Source organism: Balaenoptera ricei, chromosome 14 (assembly GCF_028023285.1).
Source record: "Balaenoptera ricei isolate mBalRic1 chromosome 14, mBalRic1.hap2, whole genome shotgun sequence".
Taxonomy (NCBI): domain Eukaryota; kingdom Metazoa; phylum Chordata; class Mammalia; order Artiodactyla; family Balaenopteridae; genus Balaenoptera; species Balaenoptera ricei.
In genome coordinates, this window is record NC_082652.1 from 35,947,525 (window position 1) to 35,966,395 (window position 18,871).

General features: G+C 46.4%; 1 protein-coding gene and 1 non-coding gene across 3 annotated transcripts in view; one reads left to right on the forward strand and one right to left on the reverse strand.

Moving 5' to 3' along the window:
* Window positions 1–18,871, reverse strand: part of EMILIN2 (elastin microfibril interfacer 2) — a 51,513-nt gene that overhangs the window by 8,776 nt on the left and 23,866 nt on the right. For both annotated transcript variants that reach the window (XM_059894615.1, XM_059894614.1), the window contains exons 3-4: window positions 18,232–18,407; window positions 10,244–12,154 (exon numbers count right to left, since the gene is read on the reverse strand). In XM_059894615.1, coding sequence (XP_059750598.1) covers window positions 10,244–12,154; window positions 18,232–18,407 — 2,087 coding nt within the window. The remainder of the gene's footprint in view (window positions 1–10,243; window positions 12,155–18,231; window positions 18,408–18,871) is intronic.
* On the forward strand, window positions 16,023–16,129 carry LOC132348292 (U6 spliceosomal RNA). Its single transcript, XR_009497419.1, has one exon. It is a non-coding gene; the product is annotated as a U6 spliceosomal RNA (small nuclear RNA).

Sequence of the window (18,871 nt, forward strand, 5' to 3'; positions counted from 1 at the left end):
TCCAGGTGCTCTCGCTTATCACACACGCCCCGATCTGGGCTAAGTCCAGCTGATTCTAATTTTGAATCGTCCTTTGGGTCCTTCCTCCACACCTTTCTCAGAATGCTCTTAGAACACGTCCTAGCCATCTTCCCTGCTCAGAAATCTCCAGTTGTCCTCCACTGCTCATAAAATCCAACAGAATCTCCTCCGTCATCTGTGTCCCCACCCCCTGCCCCATCGCCTCCTGCCACCTTCAGTACCCCCACTGGGGCCCGGCTCTCATCTGAGCGTCCCTGCCTTTGTGCTTTGCTGTTCGCACTCCCTAAAATGCCTCTTCAGGTGCCCTCACCGAAACACACCTCTCCCTGCAGTCCCGGTTCAGACACCCCCTCCTCGTGAAGCCGTCATGAATCTGTAGGGCTTAAACATCCTGCCTCCGAACCATGAACCACTCTGGCCTCTAAGGGGTCTTTTCAGTTTTTTACATCTCTCCTTTCTTGCTGGCTGATGAGCACTTGACACATTTTAATGATCTTTTATCCCCAGGGCCTGGCACGTGACACTGAGACATCTAAGTATTTGGTGAATGAGGGAAGGCTGGAAGTACAGCAGGTACCATGGGCTGCACCCTCACTCCTGCCAACCATTCAATTAGGCGCCCTCATTTTGCCAACGATAATCATTCTGGGGTCCTATAAGGGCAATGCCAGTGCCTAGAGTCAGTGATGGTTCTCTTTTACGTTCACCACTCCCTCAACACCCAGGCTTGTCATAGCAAGTGGAAGGTAGAGGGAAACAAATGAACAACCTGCTTGGGCCAAATATCCTCCACCAATCTCCGTGGGGAGTCCATCCAGCACACTGCACAGGACAGGCGGCTCCAAAACACCACTCACATCACAGCAAAGACGGTCACGAGAAAGCTGCCCCAGCTCCAGACTGCTCCCCAGCCCTGGCCCCCAGCACAGGCTCAGCCCAGCGCATCACGTGGTGTTTCTAATGCACACATTTACTACGTGGTTGTAACAAAGACTGGACGGCATCTTGCTCATTCTGGAAAGATAACTCTGGCAGTCAATGTCTTTCCAAAGCGAACATATGTTTCTAATCCAGAGAGTGACCATTTGTACTGAGTTCCTCATAAGAGCCAAGTGTTGCTGCCCATGTTTCACGTGCGAGGAATGAGGAGGAATGATCAGCCGCACGTGCGCTTGCTTTTGTTCCAGAACTTGCCCCAAGGCGCTGGTCCTGATGCCACAGTGTGGCCTTGTGCCACTGTGCGTGGGATGGGCAGGGCCACAGCCTTACCAAGGATGGACCTGACACCATGTAGGAAAGGCCACTCTCTCTCCATTAAAGTTCTTATTAAAAGCCAATTTCAACTTTGCTAAGACAAAGACCTGCCTGAGGAAATCCCCAAGAGTCCACGAGACTGACATGCCTTCCTCCGCTGTCAGGAGCCTGGGTGGTCTGGCTCCTCCTGCAGCCGCCAGAGAACCCTGCAGAGTGGCAGCTAAATCGCCAAAGTTCCGGCCCCGTGGCTGTGCCTGGCAACTTGGTGGTATCTTGTCACAGAGCAGGGATGCGGGGACAGACACGGGCCTTGGACGTTAGCATCTTGTTGGTGGTGTGGCTGAAGGAAAGCCACAGAAACCTCCTGAGTTATCAGCTCAGCCGTCACTCGGGCTAAACCGGCAAAGCCTCCTGACAAGCCGGCGGAATCGGTGCCAATCAGATGAAGTGATGGGTGCAGGGGCGCGTCCCTGACTGTAAAACACTGTGCAAACGTCAAGGGCAATTCCCGGTTGGGGGGAAGCTGAGCTGCCTGGCATCCCAGGGGTGTGTCTGCTGACCAAACCCTGCAACTATGGGGGACTATTTTAAAGATGTCAATCAAGCCTTCTGACTTCATATTTTCTTTTATTTATTTATTTTTTGGCCACGCCGCACAGCTTGCAGGATCTTAGTTCCTCGACCAGGGACTGAACCTGTGCCCTCAGCAGTGACAGCGTGGAGTCCTAACCACTGGACTTCCAGGGAATTCCCAAGACTTCTGACTTTTTAAAAAAACCCATCCACATGCTGACATACAGCAGGCTAAGTGGACGGAGGGCCACACTGCCCGGCAAAGCTCAGTTCTTGGGAAGGGCCTGAGAAACGCGAGGCTCAGCAGGAGGTTCCCCGGGACCGTGTTGCTCTCACTGACCGGCACAGGGCGGGCACGAGGCAGGGGCTTCCGAGGAGACGCTTGCTGGTCTCCCCGCAGAAAGGCTGAGGGAAGACAGGCCGTGGAGGCGTGTGAAGGACTCTCAGGACTGGGGAGACAACCCACAGAAACCCTGCACTGCTCCCCTGACAGCAGAGGAAGGGAAACCATGCGTGCGCAGGAACGGTCCTACTCGGAGCAAATGGCAGTCGAAATGCTGCTTTGGGCTTTGGTTGGAACGAAGAGGAAAAGCGTTCAAGCTCGTCCAAGGGGCGCTGTGGTTCCATCACAGAAGGGCCCGGACCGACTCTTCCTCTAGAGGACAGAGCCCACTGGCCCAGCCGAGAAAGGAGTCCAGACGTGATCACACTTCCGGAAGCCCGTGGAATCAGGCTCAACAGGGGAAACAGGTCGACATTTCTGAAAAGTACAACCTAGAGAACACTGACACAGAGAGACGGCTCCGGCCGCTCCTGCTGACATCGGGGGCAGCTCATTTGGGACCGAGAGTCATTCGATGTCACTGAATCCCAGAGAGGCGGACCCAAGCATCAGCATCACTGGGGGATTCTTTCTGGTAGAAATTCACAAGCTGATTCTAAGTTGTATATGGAAATGCAGAGAGAGGATCTACCTGATTTTCAGACTCACTATAAAGCTGCAGTAGTCAAGGCCTACGGAGACACATCAACAGCGAAGCAGAGTCCCTCAGTGGACGCGCACGTCACGGTGGAGCTTGCGTGGGTGACGCTGGGTCAAGTCCGGGATTTTATCCTCTCTCCTCACCGCCCTCCCGCCCCCGCTCCTCTTCTTTCTGGGCACGGCAGCCCCGGTGCCGCCTCTGAGGGGGCCTGCCTTCCACTTCTGGGACCAGAGCTAGGGGGTTCTTTGTTTTAATTACAAATTTAATTACAAATTCCTGGATCTGACCTCATCCCTGCTGAGCAGGAATCTCCCGAGTGAGCCCAGAGTCCTTATTTTTGTAAAGCTCACAGAGGATTCTGCACGCAGCTGTGGGAGAGCCCTCCCGGAACATGGCAGTTCTAAAGTCAAAGTTAAGATGGAGAAAAGCAGCTGCAACTTTCACCAACTCAAGAGCTTTACAACAACCAGATGCTCACAGGGCAAAAGGGCAGGTATCGTCCGGAGTTGGTGTGGTCTGAGTGTGGGCAGTTTGTTTAGCCTTTATGTATTTATAAAACTCTGACTTACTCCATCATAATATCTTGGACCTACACTGGCCCCAAACTCAGCCAATTTCAAGTTGAGGGCCAAAACCGTCATAACACTGGCATCAGGCCACACTTCCCCTGGCCATGCTTTACGGTTAAATACTTATTTGAAAAAATCTGTGCTTTTTCATTCTTACGGCGCAGCTTAGGCTAAGCAACTGGATAAAGATGGGATTCTTAAGTCTGTAATACCCCCGAATGAAACGTTATTAATATAATTCAAAACTAAAAATAGAACTACCATATGATCCAGCAATCCCACTCCTGGGCATCTATCTGGAGAAAACCATCATCTGAAAGGATACATGCACCCCAATGTTCACTGCAGCACTATTTACAATAGCCAAGACATGGAAGCAACCTAAATGTCCATCGACAGAGGAATGGATAAAGATGATGTGGTACATACGTACAATGGAATACTATTCAGCCATAAAAAGGAATGAAATAATGCCATTTGCAATAACATGGATGGACCTAGAGATTATCATACTAAGTGAAGTAAGTCAAAGACAAATATCATATGCTATCACTCATATGTGGAATCAAATTTTATAAAAATGAAACAAATGAACTTATTTACGAAACAGAATCAGACTTACAGATATCAAAAACAGACTTATGGTTACCAAAGGGGAAATGTCAGGGGGAGAGGGATAAATCAGGAGCTTGGGATGAACACACACACACTACTATATATGATAGATAACCAACAAGGACCTACTGTACAGCACAGGGAACTCTACTCAGTATTCTGGGATCACCTATATGAGAAAAGAATCTTAAAAAAAAAATGAATATATGTATATGTATAACTGAATCACTTTGCTGTACACCTGAAACTAACACAACATTGTAAATCAACTATACTCCAACAAAATTAAAATTTAAAAGAAGAGAGAAAAAAAGTATTTATGAGAAATTGCCCTAAGACATTTGCAGAAGAAAGAGGCGGCGGATTAGAAAGAGGAAGCAGTGCCGCTGTCACTGGTGTGTGCTGAAACAGTGCTGCAACGTCCGGCAGGCACGGCCCTTCTTGGAACCGTGACGCAGGGGAGGAGAGCTTCCCTGACGCGCAGACTATTCCTCTGCCCCATCTCGGCTCGGGTGGGAGCCCCAGGTTTCTCAGCAACGGGAACTGCCCTTATGTCCCAACTGGAAGGGGAACAGCAGAAACGTCACGGTCTGGTCCCAGGGCCCCGGCAGAAAGCAGACTCTGGCTTTCAGCCACGCTGGGGGCAGACCCTGGAGCTGCCAGCGACACAGCGACCCCTACCCGACAATTTCAGTCAACCTGGGGACAAGTTGCAGCTAAAGGAAAGGGACAGGGTGCTGGGGAGATGGTGTGAAGAACCAACACTGAAAACAGGAGCCCGTGGGACCGGGCACAGAAGGCCAAAGCCTAGGGCCACATCCACAGAAGAACAAAGGACTTCCCCATCTCCTTGCCCTTCAGAAGCTAATTTATTTGAACATGAATCCTGAATGCTAGGAAGGGGAGATTTCTAGGCTTTTTACACTTTCTACCTGACTCCCAATTTAGAAAAGAAGAAAAGGAAAGGGAAAGAAGGAAAAAAACAAAACCCTCTGGCTTTCTAGAAACATTTGACAGAGCAGCCAGGAGCCCCACACCCAGGGCTCTCATCCCATGTCTGCGGTGTAGACAAGCCTGCTCTCACTCCTCTGAGGCTGCAGGCCCAGGGGCTGGCAGGGAGAGAAAGAGAGAAGTTCACCCAGGAGCAGAATGAACATCCACCACGGGGGACAGAGGGCCGCCATCACAGCTGGTATTTATTGAGGGATTACCAAGTGCCAGGCACTATTTAATACTCCACTAGTTAGGTATATTAATCCTCATACTAACTTTTTGAGGTATTATTGTTATCATGATTCTCTCCAATTAACAGGTGTAGAAAGTGAGGCATTAAGTAGATAAATAACTTGCCCAAAGTCACAAAGAATGAGTAGAGTAGCTGGGATTGCAAACCTGGGAAATAATAATCACTTCCTGGCTCTAAATTCTCCAAGAGTTTCTCATGATACTTAAAATCCAAATCCGTTATCACAGCCTATAAAATCCCACCTCATCTGATTCCTACTCCCTGACCTCACTGCCTATGACTTTCCCCCTTGCTCACAGACCTGATCAAACTGGCATTCTGAGTCCTCAGTCAGGAAAAACACATTCCTGCCTCAGGGCCTTTGAACATGCTTTTCCCTCTGCCGGGAACACAGATCTCTGCAGGGCTCGCTCCCTCGTCTTATTCATGTCTCTGCTCAAATGTCATCTCCACTGAGCAACCCTCCCCGACCTCTGATCTAAAATACAAAGTCCCCCATCCTCTATCACCTTCTCTGTTGGGTCTTTCCCCACACACTGATCGCCAGCTGAAATCAGATCTTCATTTGCTGGGCTGTGCATTATGTGTCTTACGCACTAGAGTGTAAGGTCCTTCAGGGCTGAAACGCCAGCCCTAGGACATGACTCAGTAAGTATCTGTTGAATGAATGACTATATAAATGAAGGGGTGGGGCATATGGGGCCCAGGAGAGGGGTGTCACACCCACGTCACAGAGCGTAAGGTGAGACAGTCATGAAAATACAGTGGTTCTTCACCTTTTAGAAGTTAGGCAGTGCTGGGCTTCCCTGGTGGTGCAGTGGTTAAGAATCCGCCTGCCAATGCAGGGGACACGGGTTCGAGCCCTGGTGCGGGAAGATCCCACATGCCACGGAGCAACTAAGCCCGTGTGCCACAACTACTGAGCCCGCATGCCGCAACTACTGAAGCCCACGTGCCTAGAGCCCATGCTCTGCAACAAGAGAAGCCACCACAATGAGAAGCCCATGCGCCGCAACGAAGAGTAGCCCCCGCTCGCCACAACTAGAGAAAGTTGCACACAGCAACGAAGAACCAAAGCAGTCAAAAATAAATACATTAATTAATTAATTAACCAAAAAAAAAAAAAGAAGAAGTTAGGCAGTGCTCTGAGTCCTAGATGACAGGCACGGGCCTTTCGTCCAAAAAAGTAACCAAACATTTGTATATAATCTCAAGAATCAGAGGGATAAATTGGGAGATTGGGATTGACACATACACACTACTGTATATAAAATAAAATAGATAAGTAATAAGAACCTACTGTATAGCACAGGGAATTCTATTCAATACTCTGTAATGACCTATATGGAAAAGAATCTAAAAAAGAGTGGATATGTGTATATGTATAACTGATTCACTTTGCTGTACAGCAGAAACTAACACAACATTGTAAATCAACTCTACTCCAATAAAAATTAATTTTCAAAAAAATCTCAAGAATCTCTTTTAAACCCCAGGGAAGAACATCTGCACCAACGATGCGGGGGGTGGCAGGTAACAAAGAGACTCGGATCTATCTGAGCGCCAGCTGAAGCCCCTTCTGCTCCCCCGGCTGCCTCGTGGGTAGTTCCGCCCCCTCCGGGTGCTTCTAAAGAAAAGAATGGGGTCTGTGAACAGGGCAGTAGAAACAGCAGAGTGTGAGTCCCTGGCCCAGCAACGTGGCTTCTGGTGGCTACATCCTGCATTCTCAGCTCTGGACCTTGGCTCGCAGTGGGAGAGATGACGACTATCGTTAATATTCCCTCTCTCCCGTCGCCCACCAGCCGCATCACCTTGCCTTGACCAATGGAATGTGGCAGAAGGGACACCATGCCAGCTCCGGGCCTCGCCTGGAGGAGGCTTCCGCTTTCACCATGTGATAAGTCTGACTACCCGAGACCACCTGCTGTGAGGAGGCCCAAGTCAGCCACATGAAGAGACAGAGGATGGCCCTGCGGAGGGACCCCTGAGGCACTGGACACATGACCCGTCTGCCTGGACCTTCCAGCCCAGCTGGGCCCACCAGCCCCCTGACTGCAGCTGAGCAAGTGACTCACGCTGACACCAAATGGAGCAGAAGAACGGCCAAGCCAGTTTCCTGACCCGCAGGATAATGGAAAACGATAGAGCTTTGCTGTTTTAAGCCACCAAGATTTGGGGTAGGCTGTCACACAGCAGTAAATAACGGGCCCATTCACACAACTCCTCAGCAGGTATGTCCTCCCCTCCTGCTTTGCTGAACCCTACCCACCCCTCAGTATGAGCTCCAGTAACGCCTCCTTCCAGAAGCTTCTCTCATCACTCCACCTTACCCTTCACCCCACCAGCCTCTGAACTCTCAACCTCCTCATCGTTGAAGGCTCCCTCCTCCGAGAAGCCCTCCCTGACTTCCACAGTGGCCATGTGCCTGTGCCCATCTCTGTCTGCCTGTTTCCCCTCAGAATGTCACTGTCACACATCCACATACTCCACAGACATAGCTCATTACTCCCACAAAGTACGGGTTCAGTAAGATCCAATGAACTAAAAGGATAAACCCTGACACCACTCACTGGGCCTTGACACACCACCTCATTCATCCTCTCTGCAGACTGGTGCATGTCGTTACCCCCGTGACTGAAAACGCCTGGAGGGTGAGGGTCGTGCTACTCACCTCTGCACCCCTCACAGAGCCCTGCACATAGTAGGTGCTCAATAAATGTACTGTTGACTTTTTTTTTTTTTTTTTTTTGGCTGTGTTGGGTCTTCATTGCTGCGCCCGGGCTTTCTCTAGTTGCGGCAAGTGGGGGCCACTCTTTGTTGCGGTGCACGGGCTTCTCATTGTGGTGGCTTCTCTTGTTGCGGAGCACGGGCTCTAGGCGCGTGGGCTCAGTAGTTGTGGCTCGCGGGCTCTAGAGCACAGGCTCAGTAGTTGTGGCGCAGCATTTGGGATCTTCCCGGACTGGGGCTTGAACCTGTGTCCCCTGCACTGGCAGGCGGATTCTTAACCACTGCGCCACCAGGGAAGCCCCTGTACTGTTGACTCTTATTTGGTCCATGTGACCTGAACTCCAGATTCACCCACAGACCTCTCAGGCTCAGGTTCTCCTAGACCTGGATGCACCGCAAGGATGGATAGACTCTGCCTGTTTGTCTCTTTTCAATCAATGAAATTCTCGGAAATCCATGCTTTCTACACTCACAACAATGAATTCATTCCAAAAGGATCATCTTTTGGAAGCCACATTCTCTTTAAAGGCACTCACCCCCGACCCCTCCTTTCACAGCCAAGCGTGAAGGAGTTAACACAGCTTCCCACACTGCCTGGGAGCTGCAAATCAACTGGAAATATCTGGTTCAATCTGTTGTTATAAAGCACAGTCCAGACAGAACTGTCACCATGAGGGACAATCATTCTATGTACACACATAGTCCTGTGACCTTTACCCAACATTCCAGAGATAGGGGAGCTGCATGGGCCTGGGGGGAGGGGAGGGGGAGGGTTATAAATATCGGGACTGCCTGGGTAATTCCTTATCTACAAACTCCTTATCTCTGGGAAGGTTCAAAGCACTTCCCACCCACCACCTGGGACCCTCCCGCCTCCTGGGGACCAGGCCCTGGCTCTCCCCGGCCAGGCCAGGGCTCGTCTGCTTCTCCTGCTCCAGCCTCCCCTTCTCAGGCTGTAAGTCTCAGCTGGGACCCGATCCTAAAATTCTATAAGCTCACACCAGGCCAGGAACTTGCATCAACAGGTAAGGGCCTTTGTCACCTGGAGCTGAGCAAGGTGGAAATGTGATAAAGGCCAACAAAGAAGACAGGATTGGTCAGGAAGTCGGGTCCTTTCGGGCACATGGCTGGCCCTCCCCAAGTCCTCATGGACCCAGTAAGTGTGCGTTCATCTCTGGGAGACATAGGGGAGATGTGTGCAGGCCTGGAGGACAGCGCCTGGGGTCCTCACCCCACCTCCACCGCTTCCCAGCTGTGCGACCTTGGAACACATCCCTGAGGGGACTAGGCCGGTGCTGATTCAAATAAAAAGCGCTCAATAAATGTGAGCTCCCCGCTCATCCCTCCCGCGTCCATTAGAAAAGGCTGGCTCAGTACTGAGGCTACTGAATCCAGGTACAAGACATGCTCTATCCTTCAGGGATGATGTGCTGAACCCCCAAATAACAGAACTTAACTTGAATATATCACTCAGTACTATTAAGGGACCATTCATTCATTCAATTCATTCATTCATTCATTCAACAAACATTTGTCGAGTGTGTCACGTGCAGCCAGCGTTGCCCTAAGCGCAACTTATGAGCGTCCCTGTTCTGGAGACTATGGGGCTTTAAACAGTTACTGCCCCTAAAGTGCTTTTGTCCACGGTCCTGTCTCTGTCTTTGGAAAGGAATACAACGCATTCTACCTGCCATCATGTAGGCCCTAGATTTTAGGGAACAAGAGGATGCTCAACGAGGATGCTCTGTCATGATAATGACAGAGATTCTAACGACACCAGCAAACAGAAGTGATGCTCACGCAGAGGTGAATGGATACACACACAGGAGACTCCCTGAGTAGAAAACAAGACAACATATCCACCGCCCCAAGCTGCTATGCCACAAATCTGACCCCGACTCTAAGCTCACAGACATGATAGTATAGATCAACCTTCTACCACCTACCTGTGGGGAAGGACCAGTTTTCCTTTTGCATTTTTCAATTTGCTGTCGGCTGATAATTTGCAAAATGCACAGATCGTGTGCTTGAATGCTACGGTGATGTCAAATTACGTTAAAAGTTTCTAAATACTTTCTCTCACTGTTGGTATTTGCCTTAATTTTACCCAGCACCAAACGATTCACAAACTGGCCCCCATCTATGAAGCACACTTTGGTTAGCAGTGATGTAGTTAATTCCACAAACCATCCCAAATCGAGCATAATACGTGTTGCAAACAATTATAAGAAATGGAATTGTAAAGGTCCACTTACTTGCCGATGGTCGAAATCTGATCAGATCTTGCAAGTCAGTAGAAATCTGGAAAACATGGCTATAGAACTGCTGGACTGAATTCTTCAGGCCAGAGATGTCTCTGGAATGTGTCTGGAGCGTCCCGTTCATCTGCCTGACACAACTCCAGAGGCTGCTGACATGCTTGTTGAGCCCTTCCTTGATTTTCTGAAGACTTCCTGAGATGGAGTCCAGTTTGCTGCAGGTTTTCTCCATATGAGACAACCTGTCCTCCACCACGGAGACCCCCCTCTGGACCCCGTGTGTCTTCTCCTTACAAGTGTCCAGCTCGGCGAGGACCTGGCCCTGCAGCCGCTGCCACCTCTCCTCCAGCTGGTCGCAGCAATGCACCGAGGTGGCCGGGGGAGACGGGAGGGGCTCACCCCCCTTAGAAGACCCACGTCCTGCAGCCTTTTTACCTTCTCTACCACTGCTCAGCTCATTATGAAGATGACTCACGTGGTCTTCTGTGCGGTTTAGTTGAGAATAAAGAAAACTAAAATCCTGTTGAAGTCTCTGGATGCTACGCTCGGTTTCTTGAAACTTCCTATGCATTGTGTCATTTAGAGATTTCAAAAGGCTCAAAGGGTCACCTTCTGAGGAGTCGTCTCCTTTTCGCAAAGTATCTTCTCTCCCACGAGGCTCTCCCTGGAAATTCTGTAGGCACATATCCTCCACCACTTGCACTTTGCCCTTCAGGTGGTTTAACTCCACCAAGACCTGCTCGTTCCCAGCCCCCGACCCACCAGGCGGGGCTGACGCTGGGGGAGCGAGTTCTGCCTCCGAGCCATTGGCCATCGCCAGGAGAGCGCGCCCCAGCCGCTCCTCCAGAGACTGGATTTTCTGATCAAGAAGCTGCTTCAAGTCATCTACCTCCCCACTGATGGTCCCCCGGAGGGTTTCTTCAATATAAAAGCAGTGTTCCTCCGCGTTCTTCTCTGTCACGTTGATCCTTGCATCCAGTTCATTCCATCTGGCATCAAAGTCCACATCCGGCTCTGGAACTACGAGGCGGTCAAACTCATTGTCTAGTCGTCCGTTCAGCATTCTGGTCGCTTCAGCAACTCTTTCAATTTTCTGGTCTAACATCTTGATCTGTTGCCCAAAGTCACCATGCTTGGCACCGTCACAGCAATTTGCCCTGGTCGAAGGGTCTTGGACCCGGGCTCGAAGGTCACTGATTTCTTTTCTCAGGTTGGTTTCCTTCTCTCCTATAAGCTCGATCACTCCCAGGTAGCTGCTCCCATAGTCATCACAGTGCTGCTGGAGACCAATGAGCTTATACTCACACGAGTTCTTCAGATCAGCCAGCTTCCTGTCCATTCCCTCCATGAGCTCCTCTCTCAGGGCATCAATCTGACTATCGACATACGCTTGGTAGAGCTCATTGGTCGTCATGGTGACCGTAGGGCCCTGGGCCGCCTCCTGGAGCTGTTTGAGCTGCCCTTCATAGCCCTTCACTTTCCCATCCAGCTCTTCCAGCTTGCTACTCTTGGTCTTCAGAGCATCCTTGACTTCAGCCAATTCAGACTTGATGTCCTTCATGCCAGACTCCTTATTGTTGAGGACACCAGGAAGCTGGACCATTTCTGGTTCTCCACCAACGGCGCTGTCAGGCACTGGCTGGGGGTGCAGGTTACTGAGCCACGATGCCAGCATTTTGCTGGCATCATCCTGAATGGAGTGTTTGAGGTTTTCATTCACTCCAGCAATGGAAGACTGGAGATCAAGAACTGTCCTTGTGAGTCGGAGAACCTTCTCCTCAAGCACCTGGATTTTCTTTTCCTGAAGTTCTAGGGGCCCCTGTTTTAGATCTACGGTCCGACTTAGTTCTGCTGCAGGAGTTGGTGACAAAGTCTTCTCAGGCTCTGAGACTCGGCTTGGTTCATTGTCTGTTACAAAGAAAGAGTTGGACATGACTTAACATTTTCTACCTTTACCCAGTTTCTGCAAAGACAATAAACAGGGTATTCATGGGATTCACTTACAGCTCCCTTCTCACTGCAGGTAATTTTTGTGCTAGAGTAGAAAAGACTATGGGCTTTAAGTAAAATAGACCTCCAGGGGCATTCTGGCTCTGCTGTTTACAGTCTGCCCTCGAGCAGGTTAACTCACTTCTGTGAACTATAATCCCCTCATCTATGAAGAAGAGGTACTATCTTCCCTCTTGGGTTGTTAAGAGGATATTTACATGGCACATAATAGATACTCAATGGCCTCTTTCACCCTGAAGGGAGATATTCTTTATTTGTGTTATCATATGAACACACATCATTCCCACATTAGTAACTGCACCCACACCCGGACAGTTGACTGCATTCTGTAAAACCACAAGAACCCACTTGAGATCCACCCATTAGCAGTTGGGTGGTATGATATCACACGAGCAACAAGTTACCCTCCAAGCAACCCCTAAATGTTTGCTTACTTTTAATAGCATCCCTGTGCTAAAAGACTCTCATAGACATTGTTCAGTGCTGTCATGCAGCTGGGGAAACTAACAGCAAATGAGAGATAAAGCAACAGAGTCTACTGGCATCTCCCAACAACAGAGCTACATGGCCCTAAGTAGTGAGAGTCACTAAGTCAAAGAATACAAACATTGAATTTTTTTTGGCCAAGCCCCACGTGGCTTGCTGGATTCTAGTTCCGGGACCAGGGATCCAACCCGTGCCCTGTGCAGTGGAAGCACAGAGTCCTAACCACTGGACCGCCAAGGAATTCCCCAAACATTCAATTTTTGATAATCGTACTTTAAGAAATGTACCCTGCAAGGAAACAGTCCAAAAGAAAAAAATTATTATAAAATAATTGTGATGAGTCATAAAATGAAAATAAACTAACGTACAGAGAGAGAGATAAATTAAACAAAAAGCAGGTTATCAGAATCTGAGGCACTGGACTTCCCTGGTGGTGCAGTGGTTAAGAATCTGCCTGCCAATGCAGGGAACACAGGTTCAAGCCCTGGTCCGGGAAGATCCCACATGCTGCAGAGAAGCTAAGCCCGTACGCCACAACTACTGAGCCTGTGCTCCAGAGCCTGCGAGCCACAACTGCTGAGCCCGTGTGCCACAACTACTGAAGCTCACGTGCCCAGAGTCCATGCTCTGTAACAAGAGAAGCCACTGCAATGAGAAGCCCGCGCACCCCAACAAAGAGTAGCCCCCGCTCACCGCAACTAGAGAAAGCCCGCACACAGCAATGAAGACCCAACGCAGCCAAAAATAAATAAATGAATTTATTTTTTTTTAAAAATCTGAGGCACTAGGAGAATAAGTGGCAAACCACGCCCTTGAACACAGAATACAAGGAATACTAGAATACCATCGACAAGCCTACAGACGATACTGAGACCTATCGTGTAAAGTGGAAAAAGTCACACACAACATAGATTACAATGAAATAAAATGTATTAATGTACACTGACAAACACTGGAAGTAAATTTAGAATGTTGTCGATATTTGAGCTTAATGTTCATTGTTTTTTCCTCCTCTAAACTTTTGCAGACGATCATATCAACAGTTATTATTCATTAAAATCGACATAGTGTTAAAACCAAGACTGGAATTCAGATGTCTAAATTCCCAAGGAGAAAACTAGAAAGAACACCTTGTTTTCCATACTGAAAAATGTATTCTATCTCAGGACACCAGAAATAAAATTCATTGAATCATGTACAAATGAAATGCTGTTCTGAGCAAAAGAAATTCTTTTCAAAGGGCCGGAGAAGCGGGGGAAGATCAGGATGTAAGCAGATGTTTTTTTCATATACTACTGGGATATAAGAATTGCTACAGCTTTTTGGAAGGATAATTTGGCGAATGTATCAAAATACTCAGAATCCTTTTGACTCTGCAATTACACTTCTAGAAATTTATTCTAGTAAATAATAAGGATGAATCCAAAAATTTAACAGGGAAAAAATACTTATTCAAATACTATCTATAATAATGAAAAATTGCAAACAGTCTAAGTGACCAACGGTACAGGATTATGTCCAAACAATCACACTCTATGAAGCCATGAGATGATATTGTAGTATATTTAATGACATGGGTGTTTTTTCATTAAGTTGAAAAATAAGTTCCAAAAACAGTATGTTCATTATAATGATAGTGGATTGAGGATAAGCACTTCCTTTCATTCTCTTCTGAAATCCCACTAAAATGGCAAAAAAAAAAAAAAAACAAGCAAAACAAACCCCAACCAAGTCACATATAAAAAATTGGGAATCAGAATGGTTTTGGACTTTTTCACAGTGCATTGGAAACTAGAAGAAAAATATTTTTTAATTGAAGTACAGTTGATTTACAATGTTGTGTTAGTTTCAGGTGTACAGCAAAGTGATTCAGATATATATATATATATATATATATATATATATATATATATATATATATATATATATATATGTATATATATTCTTTTTCAGGTTCTTTTCCCACATAGGTTATTACAAAATATTGAGTATAGTTCCATGTGCTATGTAGTAGGTCCTTGTTGTTTATCTATTTTATATATAGTAGTGTGTATATATTAATCCCAAATTCCCAATTTATCCCTCCCCCGCAGTTTTCTTCTTTGGTAACCGTAAGTTTGTTTTCTATGTCTGTGAGTCTCTTTCTGTTTTTCAAATAAGTTTATTTGTATCATTTTTTTAGATTCCACATATAAGTAATATCATATGATATTTGTCTCTGTCCGACTTACTTCACTTAGTATGATAATCTATAGATCCATCCATGTTGCTGCAAATGGCATTATTTCATTCTTTTTATGGCTGAGTAATAGTCCATTGTATATATACACACCACATCTTCTTTATCCATTCACCTGTCAATGGACACTTAGGTTGCTTCCATGTCTTGGCTATTGTAAATAGTGCTGCAATGCACATTGGGGTGCATGTATCTTTTCAAATTATAGTTTTCTCTGGATATATGCCCAAAAGTGTGATCGCTGGATCATGTGGTAACTCAATTTTTAGTTTTTTAAGGAACCTCCATATTGTTCTCCATAGTGGCTGCACCAATTTACATTCCCACCAACAGTGTAGGAACGTTCCTTTTTGGAAACTAGAAGAAAATTGAGTGAGGCTTTCAAAATTCTAAAGGAAAATTATTTCCAACCTGATATTCTGAAAATATTTTCAGAATATCAAAAAGCTTACCTCCCATGCAATCCTCTCATGAAACTACTAGAAGATGTGCTCTACCAAAACAAGGGAATACATTGAGAAAGAGCAAGCAGGGGGTACAGGAAGCAGGGAACGGATGGGAGAGAAGTCAGTTAAGGTCACAGGGTGGCAGCTGTGAACAAGGACAAGCAGATGACCAGTCCAGGTGGGGCAGGTGAGAAGGCTCTAGGAGAGATTTCTTCAAGAAGATGAAACCGATGTGTCTGAACATAACGAGGGGACATGTAGATAACCAGTGGAGAGTCTGGGTTGAAATAGGGATAATAATATAGAAAACCAAGCAAAGGAAAACATACTTATTAACTCTAGAGAAATCCAAAAACAGTGTAGGAAAGGCAGCATATTCATAGTACACTACAGAGCTCAGCTGTAAACATTATATAACTACTACAATGTAACCAATAAATACTGAACAGATAAAAACACAGTATAACTGAATGGAAAGGATGGCAGTATAGGAGCCCCATGTTAGATGAAAGGGACTTAAATCCTCACCTTCCATAATGAGAAGTCAAGGGGTGTGGAGGTAAATTCCAAAAGACCATCTAAAGAGTTTAAAGCAGTGCTCACTTCAGCAGCACATTTACTAAAATTGGAACGATACAAAGAAGATTTGCATGGTCCCTGCACAAGGATGATAGGTAAATTTGTGAAGCGTTCCATATTTTTAAGCAACCTAAGTGTCCATCGATAGATGAGTGGATAAAGAAGATGTGGTATATGTACACAATGGGATATTGCTCAGCCATAAAAAAGAATGAAACAATGCCATTTGCAACAATATGGGTGGATCTGAAGGGTTTTATGCTTAGAGAAATAAAAGTCAGACAAAGAAAGACAAATACTCTGTGTTATCATTTATATGTGGAATCTAAAAAAATAAAACAAATAGATGTATATAACAAAACAGAAACAAACTCACAGATACAGAGAACAAACTGGTAGTTACCAGTGGGGAGAAGGAAGTGGGGAGGGGCAAGATAGAGGTAGAGGATTAAGAGGTACAAACTATGTAAAAAATAAATAAGAAACAAGGACAACACGGGGAAATATAGCCATTATTTTGCAATAACTTTAAATAAAGTATAATCTATAAAAATATTGAATCACTATGTTGTACACCTATAATTAATATAGTACTGTAAATCTATACTTCAATTTTTTTTAATTTTTAAAGAGTTTAAAGTAATTACCCCTGAGAAGGGAAAGTGGGAGAGAAAGGGAATCAGTGCTTTTCCTAATAGTCCTTATAAAGCTACTGAACTCATTAAACTACATGTATGTTTAAACTTTTATAAAATTAAAAGTAAAACTAAACAAAACAGAAATAAACTGCCCACTATGATTCAACACGCCCCCTCACTACTTGTCTAGTGTCTGCCTTCCATGAGGTCAGGGACTGTGTCTGCTTTGATTTTCTCTTTTCCTAAGAACCTAGTATAGAGCCTGCAGATATAGAAGCTCAATAAATATTTGTGGGATGAATGAATGAATTTTTCTTTAACAAAATGTATGCACAGAAATAGAAAAGAGAATAGTGCTCTATAGTAAAATGTTAACAGTAGTTGTCATTTGGTGGTGAGATTATGTGTACTTAAATATTTTTCCTATAAACATTCTGTAATAGATATGCATTACTTTTATAATAAAAATTATTTTAAAATCTGTTTTACGGACAATATTGGGAAACACCACTAGTTTCAAAACCAAAAACACAGGACTTCCCTGGTGGCACAGTGGTCAAGAATCCACCTGCCAATGCAGGGGACACAGGCTCAAGCCCTGGTCCGGGAAGATCCCATATGCCGCGGAGCAACTAAGCCCGTGCACCACAGCTACTGAGCCTGCACGCCGCAACTACTGAAGCCCATGCGCGTAGAGCCCGTGCTCTGCAACAAGAGAAGCCACCTCAATGAGAAGCCCGCGCCCTGCGACGAAGAGTAGCCCCCGCTCGCCACAACTAGAGAAAGCCCGCGCACAGCAACGAAGACCCAATGAAGACAAAAAAAAAAAAAAAAAAATGAAAACACCTCATGGGAAAATATAATCATTTAAAGACGACTTAAACATTTAACTCATAAGAAAATCTAGGTTTTTCTCACTGAACTTTAAAAAAGAAGAAAGATAAAGTGATGTAGAATAAAATGTCAAAATATTTTTATCCATAAAAGTCAGTTTCTTAGTGTTACACTTAAAAGCCAAGGTGAAAATTATCATTGCTTTCTAAGCTATTCATTGAGTTTGTGCTACTTCACTTAAAAAAAAAATCAAAAGCAAATTTAAGAACAGCCTCATTGGATACTTCTAACTTGGGGCTTAGCTTTGCAGATATCTCACCCCAAACAGAATGAGAATGATTCTACTTACCTATTTTTTTTTTGAAAAAGAAACAATTTTAGTTTCTTCAAATTCAGGTTTATGGGAGCTTGTACATGAAAAGTAAAGTAAAAACAAACCAAGCATCATTACCTCATTACATTTGACTCTCTTCTGTCTGTGCCTCAGGCCACACGAGGCTGAGACCAGAAGCATCTCCCACTCTAAGGCCTTGGCTTTCACAACCAGTTGGCCCTAACAAAGCAATTTACTTTTTAAAAGTCTGTCTTCCGATCGCTACTGCTTCTGCAAATAAATTTGTGTGCCGTGTGTCTACTGCAGGCATATATGCGTGTTTTGGGAAGACCTTGGAAAGCTCGACACTGTAACTCATAAATCCTGTAGTTTGAAGGAGCAGTGGCGGCCTGCAAAGCAGAGCACAAGTCAGAAGTTACCTGTGGCTTTCTTCACGCTGTTTCTCGGCCGAGCGGGTGTGGGGCGGGGAGTCTTCACGGGGTCTCTGGGACCTTCTTGGCAGTCTCCTCCCCTGAAGCCAGGGCAGCACCTCCATTCCAACTGTGTCACCGTCTTGTACCTGGTGACATATCTGGGTCTGACATTCACACGATAACTGCCGAAGAAAAAGGTGGCATCTCTCTTTACTGGCTGCTGTTGCAAACACCCCCGGCCCCCGTGGCTGAACCCGAATGAAGACGCTCCAGGTCACTGCTCTCTCCAGGCTGACCCAGCGGGGATCACTGGTCTCCTCTAGTCCGGCCCTGCCCCCCTCCTTCCTCCAGCTCTTGCATCCACCTGCCCCCAGCTCCCCTCCCACTAAAGGCTGGAGAAACAGACAACTCAGAAAAACTTGGCCCATGAATCTCATTGGATGTGGACATTGTTCACAAACTGGGCTTTTATTTCACCGACAAACTTATACAATTCGCTGCTTTGTGGAGGCTTTTCCAAGGTAAGTCAGGGCCGTTTGGTTTGTGTTTTAGAGAAACACCCCGGGTGCCCTCGCCTCCCATGGCTCCCTGTGTATTCATCTCGGCACCGTCTTTCCCAACACCAGCAAAGGGAGCAGCGAGCCTC